This window comes from Rhinoraja longicauda, chromosome 2 (assembly GCF_053455715.1).
Source record: "Rhinoraja longicauda isolate Sanriku21f chromosome 2, sRhiLon1.1, whole genome shotgun sequence".
Lineage (NCBI taxonomy): Eukaryota > Metazoa > Chordata > Chondrichthyes > Rajiformes > Arhynchobatidae > Rhinoraja > Rhinoraja longicauda.
In genome coordinates, this window is record NC_135954.1 from 61820111 (window position 1) to 61848045 (window position 27935).

The window sequence follows — 27935 nt, forward strand, 5'->3', positions numbered from 1 at the left end:
GGCACTGTTCCCCCACAGCACTGATGACACTGCGAGAGGCGGGGCTTGCGGCGGGGTCTTGCTTACTAAAATGGCGACCCCGCTGTAGTGGACGGATGGTCCATCTTGCTCCGCTAGTATCTTTGGGAGAAAGCCGCGACGTCATTGGTCGGGACTGTGGTGACAGTGATGGCGGCCGAGGGCGACATGTCGGCGAGAGGACGGCGCATCGGCGGCTACAGCAGCATCCTGGGCCGCGGCTCCAGCATCTATGGAGCAGACCCGTACGACGAATGCACGAACCCCCAGGTGAGGCCGGCCCCTCTTCCCCCTCCGGCCCCTCTTCCCCCTCCGGCCCCTCTTCCCCCTCCGGCCCCTCTTCCCCCTCGGGCCCCTCTCCCCCCTCGGGAGCGAAGCTGCTGACGATGCCGATCCTCCAGCACGGCTTAAGGCAGCGCAGCCCGGCTTAATTCAGCTAAGCCCGGCTCAGGGCCGCCCTGGGACTGGGACAGAGTCAGAGCCCGTCCCCAACCAGCCCCCCACCCCCACCCCCACACAAGCCGGCGATCTTTCTGTTTTTTTATGCAATGAAAGGAATTAATTCACCCCCTTGAATTTTTCCATTTCTCAGAGCAATATCATCTATCCCATTTCGTTGCCAAATTAATTTTTCTGTTGCGCATTCTCACTTAACTATCCACCTATATTTGGAGTAATTTACAGTTACTAGCACAAATTTTAGGATGTGGGAGGAAACTGGCGCAACCGGGATAAGGGTTTGGAACAAACACGGTCACAGTAAGAATGTGCAAACTCCACATAGTTGGCACCAGGGGTTAATATTGATATGATTCCTGGAGCTCTGAGGCACAGTATCGCATGCTTCACCACTGTGTGGAAGAGGGGTGGGAGTGCAGTAAGACCGGTGAATGGCAAATCAAATCCCATTCTCTGCAGGAGTTGTCAGAGACTGTTTTGGTAGGTAGATGTAATAAGTGGTGAAATTAGAAGCACAAAGGAATAGTCATATACACGAGGGTGCAGGTTGCAGAAGATATGACAACAAAAGAGATTGAGAAGACAAGTGGAATGCTCTTATTAGCCAATATATGAAATAAAAGATTATTCTCAAATCACAAAACAGTGGTTAAGAATGGCTGAAATAATGTTTTTAGTCCTGATCACTACTATGGACGTAGGATGTAACAACAACAAAAGTAGAGAATTGTGGGTATGAGTAAGTTGGAAAGTGGCTCCACGATAATTCTCAACACTACTGCCCCACAAGGTTGCATTCTTGACCTTTTACTGTACTCCCTATACTGACAACTGTGTGGCCAAATTCTGTGCTATCACCATTTTCAATTTTGCCCTGTATGCCGGATCTCTATCAATGACAAGATGGAGTACAGGAAATAGATAGAGAGCTTAGTAACATTGTGTCAACTGCTCCCTCTGTGTCAGGCCAATCAGCATCAATTGTGTCACAGTGGAGACGTGTTTCTCTTTGCACTACCTGTTATACATATCATATCATCATCATATATATACAGCTGGAAACAGGCCTTTTCGGCCCACCAAGTTCGTGCCGCCCAGTGATCCCCGCACATTAACACTATCCTACACCCACTAGGGACAATTTTTACATTTACCCAGCCAATTAACCTACAAACCTGTACGTCTTTGGAGACGTGTATGGTTTAATTGTATTGGTGTATAATTTGAATGAATAACGTGCTAACCAAACCAATACCAGGTTGGTGTTTTATTCTTCAGCATAGAGAAGGAATGGACAACATTAAATTGAAATGCTGAAATGTGAAAGGTGCCTGTATAGAGACAATAAGATTATATTGTCATTAGGTGGAGCTTATCTTTAATCTTTTTAATTTTATGTCAGTACTATAAGGCATTTTTAAAGTTAATTATCTTTTAGATAATCTTACATAATTTAGTTGCAGGATGCCTCTGATAGATGCTGCCTGACCTGCTGAGTTACTCCAGCATTTTGTGATACCTCTGATACAGTGGGTTAGTTGATCTGTCTATCTGGGAGCACATTGCAGAATGAATGAGAGTGATAGTCAGTCTAGTTCCAGAAATATCTATGTTTTGTTGCTTCAGATTTTTGTATCTGGAGTCTCGAGTGTCTCCACTCTATAGCTGACCACCAATTTGAATTGATGGCACTGTCAATTCCAAGGTTCTCCATGTCATTCCTGCAATCCTTTGACGTTTTAATTTATATACAGTGTTGCTATTGTTACCTTAAATGGAGTCAGTTGATATAAGTTTCTTTGTTATCTCAAAACAACCATTTTCTTTTGGAAAGAATAAATGTTCTATTTGAAATCCATTTACATGGGCATGTTTTAATTAGAAATGAGTTTACTGAATGAAAATGATGTTAACTGCTCAAAGTGAAAACTTAAGTAAAATGCTTTTATTTTTCCAGCAGTCAGGAACCAGAAGTTCATTTTAGAAATTGAATAGAACTATGCGTCAGAGTTTATTTAATTCCATTGTAGGCAGTGCTGCACCACAACTCCAATGTCATGTGCTGACTGTGCAGAGTTTGCATGAGCAGTTCTTAATTTACGGCGGTATCGGTTTCCTCCCATATCCCAAGTGCACACTGTTAGATTTATTGACTACTGGAAATGATCCCAAATGCACTTGTGGAGTTAATGGACATCCATGAGAGAATGGATTACAGGGAAATGTGTAACAGGAAGAATGGGATTACTCAGAGAGCCAACTGAAAGTTGATTGTTTGAATGGCCATCTTCATTTTGTAATGTTCAATTTTATAATTTGTAATTCATTATTCCATTTTAGAAAAAAATATTCATATACACATTAGTGTCCAGCTGATAAACCTGTTCTGGTTATGCAATGGTTTGATGTGTTGGGGCATTTTTATTTGGTCACTTCGTGGACATCTTAAACAGGATTGATGCTTTCACTGAAATACTTGTACTATTCATGTTATTTATTGCTGAATGTTGAAGGTTTTGTGCAGCCAACATTTTGTTTTTAAGAATTAGAAATGTATTGATTTGAGCTGTGTTGTGTTCGTTGGAATTTTATGTTTAGGTAGACAGTGGGCTAATTTTGTGTGATTTGACTCTCTACAATTGATCTTTGCACTAGACCCACAGTTGTGTGACCTTTGTGGCTGTGCCGTTTCCATTTGTTTGAGAGTGAGCACACTGGGTCTTGAATGACAGCCAAGCCCTTGGGAGTCAAATCCTGATGCCTTGCTGATGGTCTTTGATTCTAAGATATGTTTTAAAGTGTTTAAATGTTCCAAATAATCAGAGTCTTTTAAAAACAATTTAACTTGTTATAAATTATGTTAAAAAATAACATACTAAAACATTTATTTAAAACATGTCAAACAATTAATTAAAAACAAATATATAATTAAAATATAAATATATCTTTTTTAAGGTTACTGACCCCTCAAAATGGGCATTGCTGCACTTGCTGAGGCAGATATAATGTATACCCAGCCTTTTGGCTCGGTATGGTATAGAATGTCTTTAGATTCTCAAACTCCATCATCAAGTTTGCTGATGACACTGTGGTGGTGGGCCGGATCTCCAACAACGATGAGAAGGCCTACCGGGAGGAGGTGGCTGATCTGGCACTCTGGTGTCAGGACAATAGCCTCCTCTTGAATGTCAAAAAAACTAAGGAGCTGATTGTGGACTTTAGAAGGGCTCAACATCCAAGGACGTACACGCCACTGGAAATAAATGGGTCTACTGTGGATAGGGTGAGCAGTTTTAAATACTTGGGAGTCCACATCAAAGAGGATCTGACATGGGCAACGCACATTGCCGCACTGGTGGGTAAGGCAAAGCAGCGCCTTTACCACCTTAGACAGCTGAGGAAATTCAGAGTGTCTCTGAGGATCCTTCATTGCTTCTACTCTAGGGCTGTAGAGAGCATCCTGTCCGGCAACATTACAGTCTGGTTTGGGAACAGCTCTGCCCAGGACAGGAAGGCCCTGCAGAGAGTAGTGCGTTCGGCAGAACGCACCATGGGAACTACACTCGTCCCCCTGCAGGACCTATACATCAGGAGGTGCAGATCCAGAGCAAGCAAAATTATCAGGGACCCCTGCCACCCCAGCAACGGACTGTTCCAGATGCTACAGTCAGGCAAGCGCCTCCGCTGTCACGCTGTGAAAACGGAGAGGATGAGACGGAGTTTCTTCCCACAGGCCATCAGGACTGTTAACTTTTATAACTCCAGGGACTAAATTTTGTCTTCTCTGTATTAACGTTATTTATATGCTGTAACTGTAATTCTTTTTTGTGCACAATCCGCAGGCATTGCCACTTTCATTTCATTGCACATCGTGTATGTGCATGTGACAAATAAACTTGACTTGACTTGAATCCAGGAATAAGTGCTGTTAATGTGTTCTGATTGCAGGTGGATTGCAGGTGGATGGTGGTGTAATCTTGTTAATGTTTCATTTTATTTTCACTATGTTAATACCAGCAAATTATTTTTAGTGTGGAAGGATGCTTTTTGAAATTCATTTTTCTCGATCTGTGTGTGGCTGGCAAAGTCCTTGAGAAGGTGGGGAAACGCTGCCACCTTGACCCACTGCAATAATGTTACAAAGCAGTTGAGGAGAGAACTCCTGCATTAAACATTCTGTCAATGAAAGAACTGATTTATTCCATATCAGCATGGTATGTTATTTGGAGAGGCAATTGAGACGTGTTAAAGTAGTCTTTCAAAGTAATGTAGTGCAAATTGTAGATGGTACATACTGTGGAAGGAATAGTAGGGTGGTGATGGGGTTGAGCTACTTGAGTGTTATTGGAAGTGCATATATTCTGGGAATTCAAGTAAGAATTTAGAATGTGGGAAAGATCCATGAAAACAAACTGAATAACAGTGAAAGAGTATGAATATCCATATGTGCTTTTCTAAGTAACAGAAGCAGAAAATGAATATTTGCAGCAGACAGAAGTTGAATTGTATTATTGCATAGGAGGAGAGCATGGCTTATTTTGTGTCTTAGTTCATGGTTTGTATCCTGTCCCGTACGTTATTTTCAAATTTGTATCCCATGTTTTCTGACTTTTGATTATTTCCTGCAGTTGATAGAAAGAAAATAATCTTAAATGCAATCTCAAACGTGTATATTTATTAGAACAGCAATGAATTTTTCAGCACTGTTTTATGTATCATTTTTGCTAAGTCACTGAGTAAAAAATGCTGGCATACATTAAATTTAGTCCTTTGATATGAGAAGATAAACTTGGTCAAACATGTTGGCCCCAATTGAAGCTCACGTACTTAATTGAAGAGTTGCCAAATGACTTAACAAGACAAGCTGCACCATCACCATTCTCCAAATGTTTTAGTAAATTTTAGTTAATCTGCAAGTAATTTAGATTGAACGTCTGCACATCATTGGGGAGCTGATCTTGCAGGAGAGATGCACACAAGGTCAAATCAAATCTGCTTTGGTTTCATCAGACCAGAAGATTTATATACAGTATCAAGTGTAAGGAATTTTTGAAGTGTGATAACATTATTGATGAATGTTTCGTATGTATATCTGCAAAAGAACAATAAAACACAATTATTTTCTTTTAGGGCATCCTGAATTTGGGAACTAGTGAGAACAAACTTTGTTTTGACTTGATAGAAGAGTGGGTAAGTATATAAAAGACTTAAAAGTGATCTTTTGGATATTGAAAGTAGTAGATTGGTGGAAATATTTTTAGATATAGATTTTACATAAATCATACTAATTTAGTTACATTTATGTCAGAATTAAGTTTATATTGAATTATAAATCTACTCTCCTCGCCAAAATCGAGATTATTTCAGTATTTAAAGCTGTAGCATATTTTTTTATTGAACGATTAAATGATTTTAAAGACTTCAAGCATTCAATTTTTGATACGTGTGTAAATGCAATTTTTTTTTTACTCCCTGGCCACAGTTCAACAGACTTAATGGTGGAAAGAATATTGCACCTCACTTGTTACAATATTCCTGTGTTCAAGGAATTGAGAGGCAAGTATAATTGGTTCATTTTTAAAGGGAAATCAAACTATTGAATGAACATTAGAAAACTGGGTAATTTTTAGCTTTGATAAGAGAACAGGAGGAATGTTTCGTGTGCTCCTCGTAGATGCAGTTAAAACCCAAATTCTATCGTGGTTGACCATTCAACCATACCAGGTTACCACACAAGTGAAGTTTAAAAATATTTCTTCTCCCTCCTAATCATCTCTTCCCATCATCCTGATGGCACAGTGTTATCAAAAAACATGAAAAATATCAGAACTGAACTTAGTTTGACAGTACGTAGCAGCCTACTTTCTAACAAACATACAAAAACAGAAAATGCTAGTGATGCTGAGCAGGTCAGGTAGCATCTGTGGAGAGAGAGATTCTCACGAATGTTGCCTGACCTTTGAATATTTTCAGTATTTTCTATATTTATTTCGTATTTCTAGAATCTGCGTGCATTGATCTTCTGTTTCTAATGAATCTTGTTAGAATGAGAAAGTATTTTATTTTATTTCTTTCAACTGATCTTAAAGCTATAAATGAAGATGTTTCTTATATTAGTTTAGCTCAGTTTATTATTGTCACATGTACTGAGGTACAGTGCAAAGCGTTTCATGCTATTCAGTCAAAGAAAAGACTACATGATTACAATCAAGCCATCCACAGTGAAAAGATTTCAGTTTGGAGCGATTGTAATGGATGATAGCAGATCCTCTTCTGGGACTGGCCCATAAAGAGTCGCCTTCTCCAGTGCCATCTTGCAGTGCAACCACAATTAACACAAATGTGATGCTTCAAGGCAGAATACCCACATATTTAAGCTTTTGTTGGTTCTGAGCCACTCTATGATTTTTATCTAGATTTTCCAATGTTTATGGTTTTATTCCATTTCATCAATTGCCCCTTGTACTTGTTCACAACTGATTTATTATCTCGGATTCCTTAAGTACTTGAATAACTCCTGACTTGTACCCGACTTGTAATATGTACCAAAAGTATAGTTACTGGTTGCGGTATTAACTAAACTGATAATTACATGACATTTTTACAACACCAATATTGAAATAATGAAATGTGGTTTATGTTGTACAATTATGCTCTATGTGGTGCATTTCTAACCTGGATTCAGACTGTTCAAATTAATATTCTTGCCTTGATTAAAAATATTACAAACTTAGCTGGAAAAAGGACCTAGTAATTATATATTTCACAGCTAGCATATCAAGTTGTGAAGCATTAAATAATGTACAATCTAGGTTTTAGTCTGAGCTATGAGTGCTGGCTATTTGAAGATCAATATCATATACCCTACATCCAGATTACATTCAGTATAATTGATTAATGGTATTTAAACTAAGATATTTGCTTTCATTTGTGTACAGTAGTGTAGTGGTTAGGCTCCTGGATTAGCAGCAAGAGGCACGTTTGAATCCAGTGGAGGATAAGGAATTAGGGAGGCACATTCGCACAGTTGGTTGAACCGCTGCACCAGTGTCAGAGGGTTCAATCCAGACCTCGGGTGCTGTCTGTGTGGCGTTTTCACATTCTTCCTGTGGCTGTGTGAGTTTTCTTCAGAAGCTCCAGTTATCCCCCAAAGATGTGCATGTTTCTAGGTTAATTAGCCTTTAAATTTGCTCCTAGAGTGCGTGGAGTAGATGAGAAAGTGAGATAACATAGAACTAGTGTGAATGGGTGATGGATGGTCAGTCTGGACGGTGGGTCAAAGGACTTGTTTTCATGCTGTATCTCTGAATTAAATGAACTATTGAGGACTTTATTTCAAGGATAGTTTAAATTATGTTTTTCTCACTTTAGGCTGTAGAATTATTTATTTACAATGTCAGTGAATCAAAGTTGTCAGTTCTTTTCTGTATTAACTGTGTGCTTTAGTTTCAGGGAGGAAATTGCGAAATTTCTTACTGACTATACCAGAGCTCCAAAAACACTAAATTCAGAGGAGGTAAGAAATGCCAGTGTTTGCTTTTTGTCTTTACAGCTGATTTATTCGTTTATTTTATACTTTTATTTGGGGTTGGGCAATTGGAACTGAAACTGTCTTACTAATATAGAATGCTTTTCAGTGAAATAAGGAAGCATATGGAAATGGTGCTTGACTTGTGCAGTTAAAATGCAACAAAGCTTATTTTTATTGTTAAACGTGTGTGTTCCCAAGTGCCAGTGTATAATTTTTCATTAAGGTTTTACAATTTTTATCCTGATATTTATCCAGATGATTCCATAGGGTGTTGGTAAGTTGGTTTCATAAATATCTCATATATAGAGAATCAATTCATTCAACAGCTTCAGCTTTGAGAAATACACTTGCCATATTTATTTTTAATACCTTGTTTCAATACCTCCTTCAATGTTAGAGGAGAAAAGTAAATGATTATTCTGTTTACCAAAATTTAACCTTTTGTTATTTTATTGGTTAGGGGAAAACCCTTGTTGCAGTTGATTCATACTGTCAGTTATGATTATTATCCAGTAAATTTCATTGTGGATAGAATGACAAAAAAAGGCCAATATTTTGTGTGATGATGATGATGGGACTATCAGCATTTGCAGTTAGGCAGTAGGTGGCGCTTTAATGCTGGTTTTTCCACGGTGTTTCAATGTGCTTGAGGGTACGTGGGCTAAATGCCTGTATTCGTGCTTGGACTCCCTGCTATGATGATATGTGACGCATCCAAGAAGACGCAAAGGGTACTTTGTTTTTGCCTTAAATGAAAGAGTAATTATGAAAGCCATGGATGAGGAGTTTGTAATTAAAAAATATTTTTAAAAGGTTTCATTTGAAAATTTATTATTTTTGAAATATCTAGTAGAAGCTTGCTAATTTAGATTTTTGGGTGCCTGGAAGCATTTTGGATTTGAGAAATTATGATTTTTTTTTGGAATGTTTCTGAAGTATTTAAAATACTAATGAATGTTCAGTGTTTATTTTATTGTTGCTGGTGCCATTTATCTCTGGAGACATGATTTGCTGGCAGCTTTTTTTCAATATATTGCTGGTGCTTACTTTGGCCACCTCAGATATGCTGTTGCATTGCAAAAGGCACATAATGTGCAGGGCCTTGCTGTGGCGAATCCTTTCAATTTCTTGCTTGGTGGATCAGTAAAGAAATATCTTCTTACCAATGTTAGCGTTAAGTTCACAGAATTTGTAGCTATTGCAACATATACCTAATAAGATGAAAAGTCATTGGATTGAGTTAAATTAACTTCTGTTTCTGTTTTTACTGTAGGGGTACACAAATTGCTTTGTTTTATGAAATTGCATTTCAATGTAAAGATTCAACATGCTGTAAATTTAAGCATTGGGTCTTTGCTTAAACTTGCTTTGGTGTGAGAAATTCTGCTTCTCTGAAAGATTGCAGCATAAAGAGAATTTTTGTATTGCTTCAGATTGTTCTTCAAAAGCTCAGTTGCATGTGATTGTGATGCTAAATAGTCTGTGGTCTTTGGGCAGGGGGGGTTGTTGTGAAATATTTTTAGTTAATAAAAATATAGCTAATATTAAAAATACATCATTGGCCATTGCCTTTTTTTATAATAATACCAATATTAACCATGTACTTGGTTCTTTTCAGATTATAATTATGAATGGATGTTGTTCCATTTTTGCTGCACTTTCTATGATCTTGTTTGACCCTGGAGGTGGGTGCATCCATTACATTTTATTTTATTTCACTTGTTCTTTTTAAAATCCAATTAAACGTATTTCTCTTTTTAAGATGGCTACCTGATTCCAACTCCCTATTACGGTGGTGTGAATCCATACATGGACCTTTATGGGGAAGTGCAAGCTGTGCATATTCATTTGGATAGTAAGGTGTGTGAGTAATACGTTTCCTTTTGTTTCCATTTTCATTGCGAATACTGTTTTTGGATAGGCTAAGATTTATTTTAATGTTTATTTCTAGATATCGGAAGGCGAAAGTTTACCCTTTCAACTAACAGTGGATAAGCTTGAAGCAGGGATGCAGCACGCAAAGGAAAAGGTATGCTTTGCTACGTTTTAGACCCAGATGTAACATATTTGCTAGGAAAGGCCTTTATTTATAGATGCACAATAAAGTAGTATGATTTGGTCTTCAGGAATTGTGGTGTACATTTCATAAAAAGTAATTGTATGCTTGTATTAAGTGTATGCTCCCTCTTTCCACCACTCTCTGTCCCCAGCCCCCTGTTACCCTGTTTCTCTCTTTTACTGCTCTCCCCCAAACCTGATTCCATCTACCAATCCTCTACATACTTAACCCACTCGATTCCTGTTCTCTCTTTCTCTCGTTTCCCTCCTCCACCCACTTCGCATCTGCTCATCATGCCGCCTTATGTAATTCCATTCATTACCTTCCTTTGTTATCAAATCTAATCTGCAGTCCTTTGAAGCCTCCAAAAATAGCCTGTTGCTATCTTCAGCACTCCCTCACTCACCAGCTCCATCTGCCCATTGACATCTCCTCACTTGGACCCATCTATTGTTTTAAAATTATTTTTGCTATTTTGAAAACAAAATCTTCAGAAAGATATGTAACATTTTTTAGCCACAGGTGAAGTTCTGCAAGACTGGAAGGTGGCTAATGTTGTACTGTTATTTATGAGGGGCTGCAGGGTCAAGCCAAGGAACTACAGGGCAGTGGGTAAGTTACTCAGTGGGTGGAGATGATTGAGAGAGTGCATGTACCAGCATTTGGGTAGAGAAGGATTTATTAAAGATAGTCAGCTCATGGTTGTGTCTCAAATCTGTTTTAACAAGGTTCTGCATTTTAGGCTAGTCTGGAAGGTTAAATTGAATGTGATCCAGGGAGAGCTAGCTAATTGGATATATAATTGCTGTGATAGTAGGAGGCAAAGAGTGACGGTGAATGGTTTAAAAAAAAATTTGGAGCATGTGACTAGGGATGTGCTTCAACGATTGATATTGGGTCCATTGTTGATTGCCATTTATAGAGATGATTTGGATGGAAATGTACAAGGTAAGATTAGTATGTTTGCAGATTGATGATGACATTCATGCTGCAGAAATTGCCAGGAGCCTTATGTCCAGGGTTCTTTGAGATCAGAGGCATGGTGGTGCAGAGGTAGAGTTGCTGCCTTACAACGCTTTCAACATCAGAGACCCGGGTTCGATCCCGATTTCAGGTGCTGTTTGTATGTTTTCCCCATGACCGTGTGGGTTTTCTCCGAGATCTTCGGTTTCCTCCCACGCTCCAAAGACGTACAGGTTTGTAGGTTAATTGGCTTTGTATAAATGTAATTTGTCCCTAGTGTGTGTAGGGTAGATAGTGTTAATATGCGGGGATTGCTGGTCTGCGCAGACTTGGTGGGCCAAAGGGCTTGTTTCCGCACTGTATCTACATTAAACTAAACAAAATCATTGTGAAATGGTATTGATCTGCTATTGTCTGTAATATGAAAAATCTAACTAATGTTCTTATCTCCATCCTTATATCATTGTTTTGATTATTTCTTGTAGTATATTAACTTGTTCTTATCATTCCCTACATCCCCCTCATTTATTATTTCAAACCTTTTATGATTGCTGTTGCTTTTGTTACATTTTTTTTTCCTGGTTGGTCCAATTTATTTCCTACTACTTTGCCTAGCTGTGCTTTCCCGTTCCCCTGTTCTCCTTCTCGCGCAATGGATCGGAATGGAGTTTTGTGTGCTCTGTTCAAAATTTGTTTCATCCGTATGCTGCCATCTCTTGCCAGTTTATTTGAGATAGTTGACTACCTTAGTCATTTTATTGTTAACCATTTCATTTATTTTTACCTGCATTTTAATGTTGCTGTTTGTTTTTTGTTATGAGCCCAAAATAACGAATTAATAATAGTAAATTATAGCTTTTTAAAAAAACGGCTAACACTGTCACCATGTTATCATTATTCCTATTTTTCTTTCTTATTAAAATAAGGGGGTGGGAAAAACAGCAGGATTAGGTAATTTAGGCTTTCAAGTTTACTCTGCCATTCAAAATGATTCTGACTGGTCCTCTATATTAATGTTACTTACATTCCCTATGATTTGATCATTTTGATGTTTGTTCCCATTTGCTCTCCACAGACTCTGTTATCTTTTGTGCCTAGAAACCAATCGCTCTCCTTGTTAAATGCATGTCATGACTTGGCCTCCCTCATCACCTGTGGTAGAGAATTTCTGAAATCCACCACCTCTGAGTTAAGAAATTTCAGTCCTAAATTCCTTAACCTGTTTCCTGAGAGCATGAATCCTGGTTCTACTTGGGAGAAACATTCTGCCTGCATGCAGCCTACTGGATTCTGTCAGTATTTAGTTTTAATTACATCTCTCCTTATTCTTCTACACTCTGTGTGGTGGCCTAATTGTCCAAATCTTGACATTTGACAATCATCAGACACACTTACCAAGTCAGGAAGCTGTATGGTAAACTGTCATTGCATACCCTCTGTAGCAAGTACATCCTCTTGGATATGGGGACCAAAACTGCTTGCAGCAATCCAGGTGTCTCACAATTATTAATGTTCTGTCTGGCAATGCGCGGATAGTTTAATGTTTTTTGTTAGGCCATCTGTAAACTGTCCTCATTCGTGAAGGATAGGGGCACGGCGTCTGCTCTAACAAAAACACAAAAGAACCACAAAGACTGCTGGCAAAGATTCCAAGGCTGCAGTGGCACACCAATGAATTCCTCCAACTACTATATAGATTTAAGCTTGTAGGCGTTAGCTTGGATGTTTCAAACGCTACAGACCCTTGCTGTGACTGTAATCCTACCCATTTCCTGATCCTAACCTTGATTTGGGCCTATTCGGCCCCCCCGACTCCATCAAATCGATAACAGGCAGTCTTGGAAGCCTATCCTGCCTAGTCAAACCGCATGTCAAAAACCTCGGCGTGATATTTGACTCTGCATTAAAGTTTGACAAGCAAGTCAACGCTGTGGTAAAAGCCAGCTTCTTCCAACTTCGTACCATAGCTAAAATCAAACCTTTCCTCCAATTCGACGACACTGAAAAAATCATTCACGCTTTCATTTCCTCCCGCCTAGACTACTGCAACTCCCTATACACTGGGATCAGCCAATCATTCCTGTCCCGCCTGCAACTGGTCCAAAACGCCACAGCGAGACTCCTGACGGGTACCTGTAAAAGGGACCACATCATGCCGATTCTGGCCTCTCTCCACTGGCTCCCTGTACGGTACAGAATCAACTTCAAGCTACTCCTATTCACATATAAAGCCCTAAATGGACATTCCCCCTCCACATCAAAAATCTTCTAACCCACCTCTCTAACTCCAGGTCCCTCAGGTCGGCCGACTTGGGGCTACTCACTATCCCGCGGTCTAGGCTTAAGCTCGGGTGACCGCGCTTTTGCGGTTGCAGCTCCTAGACTGTGGAACAGCATCCCTCTCCCCATCAGAACTGCCCCCTCCATCGACTCCTTTTAGTCCAAGCTCAAAACCTATTTCTACTCACTAGCATTTGAGGCCCATTGAGGAGGCGCTGTGAACTGTTTTGTATGTGCTGTTATGTTTGTGTGCTACTGTATGTTTCATTTTTTTCCTTAGTACCTAATCAGATGTACAGCACTTTGGTCAACGTGGGTTGTTTTTAAATGTGCTATACAAATAAAATTGACTTGACTTGACTTGACACCAATGAAACCCACACTCTGGACCCTGGCTTTGTTGCACATCTGCCCGTCTCTCTGACCCCGGATGTTCCTGTTACTCATTACAACTCCAATTGTTGCTCTGGCCACACAACGACCATTGATATTTCATTGCTTGTTGGCACAAGACATCAAATCTAATTTATCTTAAGGCAAGCAGGATTCGCTGGATACCACAGGAGAAAGCCAAAGAGGAATGTGCCACTTTATCAACATTTCCAGTAATACACAGTTCAACTTTGCAAGTGTGTGAATATTGGGTAGTAAATCAATAGATAACATGGATTTGGTGTGGTCTTGTCAGATTTTTTTTCATACTTCCTGCATCTTTTTTTAAAAAAAAAAGCTATTTTTCCCTCTAACCTTTCTGTTTAACTTTTTTATTTTCCTGATTTGTTTTCATAAGAGTCCATACTATGCTTATCATTTGAAACAAAAGGTGGGATGCACGTTGATGAAAAAGCAAATCTCACCCTTTCTATTAATCTATTCATTCCAACTTTCAATTAACATTCAAAGTCTTCATCACACTGAGCAATTTGTATCAGTCATTCATGTTTGGGTAGACACAAAAGATGGAGTAACTCAGCGGGTCAGGCAGCATCTCTGGAGAAAAGGAATAGGTGATTCGGGTTGAGACCCTTCATTCATGCTTGGGTAAATTGGGTGTCCTGGGGAAATTCTACAGTTTTTCAACACTATTTAAAACAGTTTTCCTTTATTCGTGTCAATCCTGAAGTAATATTCCAGCATATTTTTCAATTGTATTTCATCGGTACGATTTTGCTGGTCCCAATAATTTGGAGATGATAGTAAATCATACATCATCTTCTCCAAACCTTGAATTGGATTACTATAAATTTACTGTTTTTGTTTGTATATCTCATTTAACTATTAATCCTTCACAATCTGTGAAACTACAGTTGATAAGAGTCAGGGCAACAATAGCAGTGTAATGTTCTTATTTTGATTTCTCATTCATGATAATTTCATCCTTTATCTTACACCAAATCTGTATTTATAGTAGTTATATGTTGCCTGTTTCTACAGTTGGATTCCATTGAGTTCAGGTAAATCATATTTCAAAAGTGGTGTAGAGTATGCAGCTGTTACTATATATAAACAGTTTGAACCCAATCGACTGAAGACTAATTTTTATATTTCCAGTTCCCCAATTGCACTGAAAATTTATTAACTTATTCAATTCCACCTTATTAACTTATTCAATTCAAGTCCATTTCTTATTACAACATGTTAATTTAACATTTTGAAGTCAACTCCCAAATTGTAGGATTACTGATGAATAATGCTAATACCTGACAAAGACATGTTTATAGTTGTTTTAATTCTACTGAATGTTGGGCTTAGTCCTTAAATAGCATTGATCTAGTCTGACGTGGAATATATATTGAATATTACACCTTTATTTCATGGAAAAAGCTGTCCAATCTTTAGACCATGCAGCAAAGTCATTACATTTCTTTGCGACTTTTCACTTTTTTCCTTGGCTAAGTTTCTAAAGACATTATTCCCAATCCACGAAGTGTTCAATTTGTCACATGAACCTGGAAACTATCCCAATCTTGCCTGCTCTTAATATCCAAACAATTTCCAACAGAATCAATTGCATAGCAATAGAGGAGTTTAATTTCAAGTCTGTTTTTTAAAATCCGAGTCAAAGTATCAGTTATATTGTTCCGCAGATTTTTTTTCTTCTATTTAAGAACAGATTAGTTAACACACAGGTTGTGTCATTTAAGTTTGTAATGTTAAATGGTTTATTTCATGTAACTTGAATTATGCAATCAGTGCCCCAGCTAGTTTTGTGTTTTGTCGATTTTGGGGAATTTTAGAGAAAAGAATCTATAATGCCCCTGAACCGGATTAAAAAACGCCACGCCTGGATTAAAAAAAAATCCTGGGCCCTAAATGATAAGGAAGCATTTATTTTTTTACTTTGGATTGCAACACACTTGGTCTAATTAGCTCCGGCACTGTATATCTTTCTGAAGTATGTTAATTGCAGCATGGTTACATATTATTTTAATTGGTTATTTGTTTGTTAATCAAGGAGTGGCGACTAAGAAAACTCGCCATTTCTTGTATCTTCAGCGTCTTCGATTCTCGGTTTTTCTTTTTTCAGGGCATCAGAGTCAGAGCTTTAATCCTGATCAACCCTCACAATCCGTTAGGCGACATTTACCCTGAACAGTTACTGAAAGACTGTCTAGACTTTGCACACAGGTTTGAGTCCTAACACTGTTTGGGCTGCAATGTTGTCATAATGAAAGTTTCAATACAAAATTAGCTTTAATCAGTGCTGCAGAGTGATTGCCAATCTTTATTTGCATGCAAACAAAAAAAACAGATATGGGGCTACAATGTAAATACCTGAAGCTAAATGTAGCTGTACACGTTAATCTAAAAGTATTAATGGAATAATTTTTGTATATCTTGCAAATCAACAAGCTTTAAAACAGTAGATCTATTGCAGAATATACATGTATCTTAATGTACAATTAAATATTGAGTGCAGGATAGCTGGATGGCATTTATTGCATTTTAAAAATAGTATCACATCAACTTTTCTTAATACTTGGTGTTTCTGTTCTGTGGTGAAGTTTGGATATATGCTTGCAGGGAAGAGGAATGAGTAAACTTCCACAGCTAGTTACTTATAATATAGTGGCTTGGAGCAGGTCATAGTCTGATTAGACTTGGTGAATAATATGTGATTTAATTGTGTGAAGTCAAAGCTTGCTATGGAAACTATTGCATTTATATACCGTGTTCTGCCGTCTAACATACCATGGGCTTTATCTGAATCAGATTAGATTTCAAAAAGTTATTTTAACACAAGGTGGCATGATGAAGTGTAAAAAGCAAGTCATTACTAAACCCTGTAGTTATAACCACAGTAGGCTGCAATGTGCATGTAATGCCACTTAAGCTACTCATGGGAACCACTGCATCCTGGCATTGAAGCCTGTATGTAGGTTCCTGGCCAAGGTGGTTGCAATTGGTCTCCAAAGCATGAGAAAATCAGGTGGAAAAAGTAGCAGGATAACAGGTGCACGCACATGCAGTAAGATAGTGTATGCTTTTTATTTTATTGGTTTATTATTAAATTTAAATTTGCATGAATCTCTGAATGAATCCATTTTTAATTTTATTTGTTAGTTTAAATAGCTCATCTAGTGATGTCATTCCTCAATGCTTAAATACAGGACTACCATCGATTTTCCGGCAACTGGACCTCCTTTTCCTATTCCAGCACCTCCTTTAATCCGGACAAAATTACAAGAGCGCACTTGAAATCCCCCCCGGAAGTCCCCCTGAAACTGTGGCCCCTAGGCCGGGTGAGGCCACAGTCCTGACCTCATCGGGACATCTGTGCTGATTGGTGGGTTGAAATGGCCCCCTGTGGTCAGGGTTCTGGAACTCCGGCCAGGCCAGAGCCCGCTGAGCCGTTCCCATAGCAGACTCCTGCGGCTGAGCGGCGGGTCGAATTGGTCCCCTGCAGCTGGGGTTCTGGAACTCCAGCACGGCCGGAGCTGGCAGATCCATTCCCATAGTCTACTTCTGAGGCTGACTGCGTCTCTGAGTGCCGGTATCTCGGCACCTAGGTGGACTGTCCCGGTACCGTTGGATGTCACTTGGAGGCCATGATCTCTGTTGGTCTTGCAAAATGGATAATCCAGAAAGGCTCTGGAACCAAGGATGCTGGAAAATCAGTGGTAGACGAACTTATTATTTTAATTTTAAAAAATCAGTACTGGGGTGGCTGTTGGTAGTAGTGTATTGTGGAATGGAAAGCCCATAAATGCATTTAAGACAATCTTTTTAAAGATTCTTGGGATTGGTGATTTCTTTTACATATAGAATCTTAATATGCATTTATGGTCTTTTGATGGATGTTTATAAAACTGCATTTGAGATTCCAGGAGCAAGGTAAATTCGTATTTCTGTTATAAAAAAAGTCTAAAATAGGTGGTAAATCAGTTGAAAATGAGTTGCTCACGAATAGCAAACTGCACTGAAGCAAAAACATATAGTAATATCTGGATAGTTAAACATACAAATAAAAATCTGAAACTGTCCAGATTATGCAAAGAATTTTGAGTAACTTTAAAGACTAACCAGACCTTTAATCTGTCTGAGCACATGGATGTGTGTGGAAATGTGGGCAGGAAATCCCTAAGTGTATCCTTAAAATTGGTAAGTCAAAAATCTTGTTTTCATTTGGGATGTTGGAGCAGAGAGATTTAAGGTGTCAGGAAAAGGATAATGATTCAGGTCCTGGCCCTTATTTACTGAAATAATTAAAATAAATATATATTGCAAATATAACTTTTGAGTTTCCTCTAACTTTTGTTTGATCATTTTGTAGACACAAATTGCATGTAATAATGGATGAAATATACATGCTATCACTGTTCGAGGACATCAACTTCACCAGTATTCTTAGTTTGAAGTAAGCATGTGAAGTATTTTATGTAGATTGATCTGCAAAGGTAATAGGATGCCATTAACTATATAATATGTCTTACAGATTTCAAGAATGACTAGTATCTGCAGACCAATTTAACGAATGTGAAATTCATGCATTAAATAGTGAAGTCAAATATCTCTCGGCTTTTGTTCCGTGTAATTCCGAGATTTATTTGTAATTCAGAAATTATTCAGAGATGTCTTGTAGGGAAAAAATAATAGTACCAAATAAAACAAGGGTTGATTGCGCTTTGTCATTTTTACTTGGTTTTTGCTGGAGCATTGAAAAAATAGAAAAAAATGTAGAATTATTACAGTACATGAGGAAACTCAAAGAATATTGCTGATGCCAGAAATCTAGAAACAAAATGTTGGAAGAACTCAGCAGTTTCAGCACAGGAAACTATCTTGTGGCTTGTTGAAACCTTGCTGGTTTTTGATGTGCAGTGTCGTGCATTCACCGATCATTGCTATTCTCTAACTCTTCCCCCATAGGTTTGAAAGGGTATACCTTTTAAGTACTGAATTCTGTAGGCAAACAGATTGTAATTATGTTATCCAAGAAGTTTTTCTTTATGCCATTCACCTTTGGAACATCTGCCTGTCACTAGAAATAGGTGTTCTCTGACTCAACCCTCCTGCAATAGTTTTTTTTTCTCTTTAGTTCTTATCTTAACCTTTGTCTTTGAACACCTCTATTTAATGTTTCAAGTGTCCCTGTACTAAAGGGAGGAATCCCAGCTGTTCTAATTCTGATGAAATTTTGACCGTTTCTTTGATCTAAGACGTTAATTTGTTCGTCTTTTCACATATGCTGACTTATCTGTTGAGTGTTTCCCGCATTTACTATTTTATTCTAATTTATTTACAGCTCTGGAAATTTGTCCCCAGAACCGTTCACATTTTTTTCTGCACCCTTTCTAAGGCCTTTGGCCTTTCCTGAAGCTCAGAATCAGACATAATACTTACAATTGTGGCTGAACAAATATTTTTATATTCATACAACTTGAGTTTCTTGCTTTTGTACTCTGTCAAAGATCTTGTACGTCTTTTTAACTGCTTCCTTAAAGTCCTCTTACCTTCAAAGATTTATATACATATGCTCCCAACTCTGTGTTTGGCACCCACTTGAAAATGTTACTCTTTGGATTATTTGCTTCTCTAAATTCTTTCCACTGAAATGTGTCACTTTTCCCATCTGGGTTTTAAATTCCTTCTGCTATGTGATTGCCTATTTCACAAGCCTTTCTCCTTCCTTGGGGGTGTTACCGTTCTTGTCATTGTTTAATGTTAAGTTTGTGCAATGCACGGATTTTGAAATTGAGCCATGTACATTTATTTCAGATTATTAATCTATTGAGAAAATAAACTAGTATATTAATGTTACACACAGGGGAAACTATACCTCACTCCATTTGAAAAAAAGAGAAATTTATCTGCTATTACAGTTTTTATTCCATCCCAGAACAATTTTGAAACTAAATAACATGCCATGGTCTTTGATTTTGTTGACAAACCAGTACTTAACACTTTATCAGATGCATTGTGTACATCCATAGACTAAACAATCAACATTGAAGTATTTTTAAATTTAGATTTTAGGAACTGCAGATGCTGGTTTACAATAAAAGATGCACTGTGCTGGAATAAGACTCGCATTGCTGGAATAACTCGGTGGACCAGGTGGTCTCTCTGGAGAACCAGACGTGCTGCCTGACTTTCTTGAGTTACTCCAGCACTTTGTGTCTTTCTTTTATTTTTAAATCTAGGTCTCTTAGCTTGTTAACAGCTAAACTAAACAAGGGAAATAATTTGTGTAAGAAGGAACTGCAGATGCTGGCTTAAACCGAAGATAGACACATAAATCTGGAGTAACTCAGTGGGACAGGCAGCATCTCTGGAGAGAAGGAATAGGTGACGTTTCAGGTCGAGACCCAACGTCAACCATTCCTTCTCTCCAGAGATGCTGCCTGTCCTGCTGAGTTACTCCAGCTTTTTGTGTCTATCTAAGGGAAATAATTTCATTGCTCTGCATTATCTCCTGATCTTACTTCACGTATAGGTTTCTTCAAAAGTTACAATATTGCTTGCTTTTTCCACTCGAGAAAGGTTACTTTGTAAAATCCTGTCTGCCAGAAACTAAACATATAGAGATCATATTCCTAACCACTTCCCTTTCTCTGAAATCACTATTTTATGTCGATACCATAGACTCTCTGAGCGCACCCAGTAGATTAGTGATATTAAATTGTCATTTGGTTTCTGTTCTTATGAATCTTTGGTCTATCCTCGTGACTAGTAGCTCTTTCCTAGTTTGACAAGTCGGTAATATATATACTATATGATGTAATTGAACTCTTGTTGGATCATTGAGAAATGCCTAAAACACTGGTGTAGTCAATCATTTTTATTTCTTGTACACTGAAGCTTTTTGAAATGTACATTTCACTATTTCATAATTTTATCTACCGCTACATTCGTTCTTGCATTGGAGCACATATTCTTCTAATTTTCACCCATCTGTGCCCTTCCATTGCGTGTAAATTCCCATTTATTTTCCGTCAAAATTTGTCTTAAACATTGCAACATTCTTTTCTGTCCATCTCACCAGCCTTGTTGCTGTCTTATCGCATTTCAAAATTGGATCATAAGAATATTAGACCTGAAAGCATAATAAGGCCATTTAGCCTCTCACACCAAAACAGCTGTTCAGTGAGGTAATGGCTGATCTTTCACCTTTTTGACATTTTACTGCACTAACCCCATATATTCCTTAATTCCCTTAATATACAGGAATCTATTGAGTTTGTCGAATATAATCAATGACTGAGTGTCCTCCATTAATATATTTACTAACCTGGCCTTAGCTGCCTTCTGAGGTGGAGAATACAATCACTTCTATAAAAACAAAGTTTTTGTCTATTGATCGTTTGTTGGAAATATTTTTGTTCAGCAGATTTATGCTGCAGCTTCTCAATAACTTTTTTTTGAATGGTAATAATTATTGTATATATTCACAGTGCACCAGATCCAGAAAGGATACACTTTATGTGGGGATTTAGTAAGGTATGTTACAGTTTATTTTGTAGTGATTGTTCATTAAAGTGTTGCCTCATGAGATTCTATTGAACTATTCCATCATTTTTTAGAGAGCAATTGTTCTTGAAAATTGTATTTTAGCAGAGAATATATTGTTTAAAATAAAATTACTAAATTAACATGTTGTTTGATTTAGATGACATAGTTCTGCAGCTTGACAATTATTTAAGCAATGAAATTGCCTTGGCATATGTTAATAGAAGTTTTTACTGATCTTCCACTTTAAGGATTTTGCCATGTGTGGGATGCGTGTTGCAGTTTTGCATACAAGGAACAAAGAAATCCGTTCTGCGCTCAATCACCTAGCCAGTTTTCATAGATGTCCAGGACCTATTCAATCCATTCTGAGACAGCTAATTGCTGATAGGGGTAGGTTAAATATATTTCTATGAGAAATTGCATTTTTCTTTGGAAATTCTTATAGACATGTAAACTTTTCTTCTGTGTAGAATGGATAAACAAAACTTATCTCCCAACAAATCAACGGCGACTGAGGGAAGCGCACCGTATTATTGTGGATGGTCTGGCTGCACTTGGGATTCCAGTTCTTCGAAACTCAGCAGGCCTATACGTTTGGGCAGATTTTAGAAAAGTAATTATAAGTTTTATTTTCTTGCTGACTTTTGATTGTCATGGACAAGGATATATGGCGAACATCTAAATTTAAGCAGGAAGGCATAATGTAGCTTCTGCCCCTTTTCTACTGCTGCTTTATGTGATTGATTGATTGTCGCTGCAGAATGATGCCATTTGTAGGAAATTCCACCCAAGATGTGTGTTTACGTTCAGATGTTTGGAGCAGTAGTATTGATGGTTCCAATGGGAGAGTATTGAGATATTAGAATGAGACCAAATGAATACTTCAAAATTTCTTGGGCTGAACAGCCTCCTCTTAAGTTAAGAGGTAAAGAGGGAGAATGGCAGATCTCTACTAGAGAGGGAGAAACATTCTGGTTGGAAGGCGTGAAAGGGTGCAATCTTGCACTTGGACAAGCGTTTAAAAGTGATAACTCTACAGGAAAATGAGAGTCTTTGATACATAATCCATGAGAAGTTTTTAGTAATTCCTATCCTACGTTTGTTGCCCAGTTCATAGAGTAGAGAGATTCCTATAGATATACTTGGATGTACTTAGAAACTCAACTTCTTAAACAAAGGTTCTTTTGATCTAAACTGTATCTTTAACCATGGTTGTGCATTATAGTTTCCATGATATTTTCTCTGTGTCAAATCGATGGTAATTGAAATGACAATCTGGGGTCTTTAAAAGTTTTGAAAACCCTTTCACTCAATTGATCTTTGTGCCAATCCAGAAGAACTCTGAGGGTCATTTGGAATAGACTGAAGGTGAGGGGTGATTATTAAAAGAACATGCTATATTGTGCATTACTTTTGAAAATTGTGATGTTTTGGCTTATTCATTACGAGCTTTTTTTCTTACAGTTTCTGAAAACTCAGACCACAGAAGCTGAGATAGATCTCTGGTGGAAACTCATTCATGGAAAGCTGTACATAAGCCCTGGCATTGCTTTTGGCTGTTGTGAACCTGGATGGTTCAGACTGGTGTTTTCAGATGTTGCTGCTAGAATAAATTTGGGTAAGAAGCACTTAACATTTAACTTTGTTTCTTTTCATTTGAAGGCAGTAAACTTGCAGTTATTTTTATATACTCCCAAAATCCCATTAATTATGTTCATGGAGATGAAAGCCAAATAAACATATTTTTCTCTACTGAGTTTCCTCTCCTTAATTAGATGAAGAATGCATAACCAAGGAGTTCAATTGAGTCATAACCAATTTTGTACTTTGGGCACATCAAAATTGAAATGATATAAAAGGCACATCTTGCACATGTACTGTTATAAATAATAAATGGATGAAATTTGAGTAGTATACACAAACTTATTGAATACCTTTACAGGTATTTTCTTGAAGGGGTAAGCCAAGTCTTTAAATTTGGGTATGTTAAACCTTAAAGGAATGCAAGGTATATTGATTGTTGAGCTCTTAATGGATGCACAAGCATTTCAACATCAGCAAGTATTCACAACATTTAACACAACATGAAGCATCCCTGTGTGGTACCTCAGCTGCACGGAGGCAGAAAGGAAAGCTCTACAGCGGGTAGTCCATAGAGCTCAGAGGACCATCGGAACACAGCTACCAGACTTGGAGGGCATCTACAACACACGATGCCTCAGAAAAGCCACCAGCATCCACAAAGACTCTTCACACCCCTGCAACAGTCTGTTCGAACTCCTTCCATCGGGCAGACGATACAAGGCCTTCTACGCCCGCACCTCCAGACTCAGGAACAGCTTCATCCCCAGGGCCATAGCTGCTATGAACCGGTCCTGCTGAGCCGGATGGCCACAACGCATAGATCAACTTGCACTTTACCCTGTCTAAAAACTGTTACAATTGTTTCGTTTCGTTGGGTTGCTGTTAATTACTTAAATTATTGCATCGTATGGGAGGCGCATTCCCAATCTCGTTGTACCCCTGGGTACAATGACAATAAAGATATATTGTATTGTATAGTAATGCAGCAAGTAAATGGGGTTAAAACAGACATATTTCCACAATCTGATGGTTTTCACTTCTGAAGCTCTAAAGAAAATGGATGGGGAATTGGCCGATTATATTTAACAACGTTTTTTTAGATTTGGCCATCTTCCGCAAGCTCTTCCCATAAACCACATGGCAAAGACTGGTTCAGGAGCTTATTCAGGCCCTGCTAAATCTTTTGGATATCTATCATTCATGAGAGATGATCTCTGTTACAATCAGAGATGGATGCGGATCATGACAGGATTCAGCGACCATTTCCAGGCAAAGAAAGGGCAGGTTGTAATTTGAGATGCACCTTGATATTGTGCACCACATCACCACTCTTTTCTTCGTGCTCCCTTGGCTGAAAACTGGAGCAGACATGCAATTCAAACACAACCTATTCTCTTCATCAACTTGTGTGCCTCAGTCAGGTAACACCACTCAAAATTCTCCAAAGTGTAGAATTCCAGCAATTTACACAACTTTAGCTGAGATACCATAGAATGACAAGTAGTCTTGTAACCTGCATCTTTTTAAAACCTCATTTTGTGAGGAGACCCAACAGGGAGGGACACAAACTATTTTAATAATGACTGCTCAGTAACTCACTCAACATCAGACTACCCTTTAGTATGTGGCATTTCAATTTTGTGAAGTGACTCATCCAGTTTCTCAATTAATAAATTGAATGTATCTGCACTTGCCGTACACCTAACATGACATAGCTCTAATCTGTGATCAGAAAACCCTCATGTCAGTTCAATACATAAGCAATTTGTATCCCCCTGGTCTAATTTATAGAATTTAGATGAACTCACCATCCAAGCAACATATCCCTTCATTTTAAATACATTATTCTTGAGTTTTGACCTGTGGCTTTTTATTTGTGAAAGGATCTACAGTGCATTCAGAAAGTATTCAGACGCCTTCGCTTTTTCCACATTTTGTTACGTTACAGCCTTATTTTAAAATGGATTAAATTCTTTTTTTTTTAATCAACAATCTACACACAATACCTCAAAATGAAGAAGCAAAAACAGATGTTTAGACATTTTTGCAAAGTAATTAAAAAGAAATAACTGAAATATCACATTTACATAAGTATTCAGACCTTGTGCTATGACACTCAAAATTGAGCTTAGGTTCATCCTGTTTCCATTGATTATCCTTAAGGTAATCTTCTGCGCCTGCGCTGCCCTAGCAGCTGGGGGGGGGGGGCGGGAACTGTAAATGTAAAATTGTCTCTTCCGAACGGAGATGCGACCTTTTGTTTCTGGGTCGTGTCTCCGTTCCCGCTGTGGCCTACCATCGGCCAAACCCCTGGAGCTGGCGGCCTCCACCTGGGACTCGCCTGTGGAGGCTCCGGCCGCGTGGACGTCGGAAGCTCGCAGCTCCTGCCCTGGGTGGGAGCCGACATCGGGAGCTGCGGCAGCGTCTTCGCCCGCCCCGAATCGCAGGGCTTGGGTCGGCCCGCCGCGGACCTTTCGCCGTCTGGCACGGCCTGGAATAGGCCGCGGGATTTTCTCTGCCCGGCGGGGGCTTCAATATCGGGAGCCACGACCGCCCCAACGTGCAGCGGCAACGGCAGCATCTTCGCCCGCCCCGGATCGCGGGGCTTGGATCGGCCTGCTGCGGACCTTTAACCGTCCGGCGCGGCCTGGAACGTGGCAACTTCAACAGCCTGACCGCGGGAGAAGACGGCAGGGGAAGAGAAAAGACATTCTGGCCTTCCATCACAGTGAGGAGGTGATTGGAGGAGACTCACTGTGATGGATGTTTCTTTTTGTTTGATTTTGTGTGTGTGTTATTGCTTATTTTTATTGCTCTTATTGTTGGACTGTGGGTAATCTTTCATTTCACTGCACATTTATGTGTATGTGACAAATAAACTAAACTTGAACTTGAGATGTTTCTACAACTTGATTGGAATCCACCAGTGGTAAATTAAATTGATTGGACATGATTTGGAAAGGCACACTCCTGTCTATATAAGGTCCCACAGTTGACAGTGCATGTCAGAGCAAAAACCAAGCCATGAAGAAGAAGGAATTGTCCATAGACCTCCGAGACAGGATTGTGTCGAGACACAGATCTGGGGAAGGGTATAAAACAATTTCTGAAGTATTACAGGTCCCGAAAAGCACAGTGGCCTCCGTCATTCTTAAATGGAAGAACTTTGGAATGACCAGGACTCTTCATAGAGCTGGCCGCCCGGCCAAACTGAGCAATCGGGGGAGAAGAGCCTTGGTCAGGGAGGTGACCAAGAACCCGATGGTCACTGACAGAGCGCTAGCGTTCCTCTGTGAAGATGGGAGAACCTTCCAGAAGGACAACTATATCTGCAGCACTCCACCAATCAGGTCTTTATGGTAGAGTGGCCAGACGGAAGCCACTCCTCAGTAAAAGGCACATGACAGCCCACTTCGATTTTGCCGAAAGGACTCTCAGACCATGAGAAACAAGATTCTCTGGTCTGATGAAATCAAGATTGAACTCTTTGGCCTGAATACCAAGTGTCACGTCTGGAGGAAACCAGGCACAGCTCATCATCTGGCCAATACCATACCTGCGGTGAAGCATGGAGGTGGCAGCATCATGCTGTGGGGATGTTTATCAGCGACAGGAACTGGGAGACTAGTCAGGATCGAGGGAAAGATGAATGGAGCAAAGTACACAGAGATCCTTGATGAAAACCTGCTCCAGAGCGATCTGGACCTCAGACCGGGGCGGAGGTTCACCTTCCAACAGGACAACGACCCTAAGCATGCAGCCAAGACAACGCAGGAGTGGCTTCGTGACTGGTCTGTGAATGTCCTTGAGTGACCCATCCAGAGCCTGGACTTGAACCCGATCAAACATCTCTGGAGGGACCTGAAAATAGCTGTGCATCGATGCTCCCCATCCAACCTGACTGAGCTTGAGAGGATCTGCACAGAAGAATGGGAGAAATTACCCAAATACAGGTGTGCCAAGCTTGTAGCATCAAACCAAGAAGACTTGAGGCTGTAATCGCTGCCAAAGATGCCTCAAGGCTGAGTACTGAGTAAAGGGTCTGATTATTTATGTAAATGTGATATTTCAGTTATTTTTAATTACTTTGCAAATATTTCACTTGTTTTTGCTTTTTTATTATGTGTATAGATTGATGATTAAAAAAAATGAATTTAATCCATTTTAAAATAAAGCTGTAACATAACAAAATGTGGAAAAGTGAAGGGGTCTGAATACTTTCTGAATGCACTATGTTCACGCACAATTTTTCATTATAATAGAATCTAACTTTACATTTTTCTAATTCACAGGGATTCAGAGGTTAAAGGTGGCATTACAAGCTTGTGTTTCAGACACAATTCCAATGAATGATCTGAAGGAGGTGCCTTCAAGTTTGGGCTCTGCCAAGATGTGTTCGGATGATGACTCTTCAGAGTGGGGAAAAGAATTGCTCCAGAGAACATCAGAAGCCCTTACACAAGAATGTAATAGTTAATGTGACTTCTTTCACATCTGCAACAGGATAGGCAATTGTCACCTGTGCATTGATCTTAAACTATGTTCAAATAATATTTGGCACTGATTGAAGCCAAAATGTAGTTGAAAAACTTTCTATGAACTAGTTTAAGAGGTTTTCCTCCCTCACTGTATAGTTACCCACTATGCTTTGCTTAGGATATATTATGAATACATAGAACCAGTGCTGTATCAAAAGGAATAAATGACAACATAAATATCTATTTAGGGTGGGATATCTCAACACTGGAGTAAATTTGCTAATCTGTGTGTTTTTTACACAAGGGTCATCTGATTTTGCATTGGTTTATACCAGTGTTAAAATACCATTTAGAGACAAATAGATTCTAATTCGTGTAATTATTCAAACTCAAGTTATTTATTTCCTCAGAGATGCTTCGAATTTTTTTAATGTTTTGACTTGCCTCCTTTTGTGACAAATGCATTTTCCATTTATAAGTGCAGTCCCTCAGTCCACTGAAGACTTGTGTTTTCTGAAATAGAAATATGTAAATAGTGAGAATGAAAATGTAATAGAATCTGCTATTAAAAATTCCACGATTTTAAATGTTTGAAAAAATTAAAATAACT

General features: G+C 38.9%; 1 protein-coding gene across 1 annotated transcript; it reads left to right on the plus strand.

Moving 5' to 3' along the window:
- Positions 1-54: 54 nt before the first annotated feature.
- Positions 55-27935, plus strand: LOC144605059 (1-aminocyclopropane-1-carboxylate synthase-like protein 1). Its single transcript, XM_078420108.1, has 14 exons — positions 55-288; positions 5608-5667; positions 5960-6033; positions 7924-7993; positions 9627-9693; positions 9771-9868; positions 9960-10037; positions 15838-15938; positions 18085-18168; positions 21206-21251; positions 21512-21653; positions 21734-21876; positions 22728-22881; positions 27140-27935. The coding sequence occupies exons 1-14, from the start codon at positions 169-171 to the stop codon at positions 27322-27324; spliced, it is 1422 nt and encodes a 473-aa protein (XP_078276234.1). The 5' UTR covers positions 55-168; the 3' UTR covers positions 27325-27935.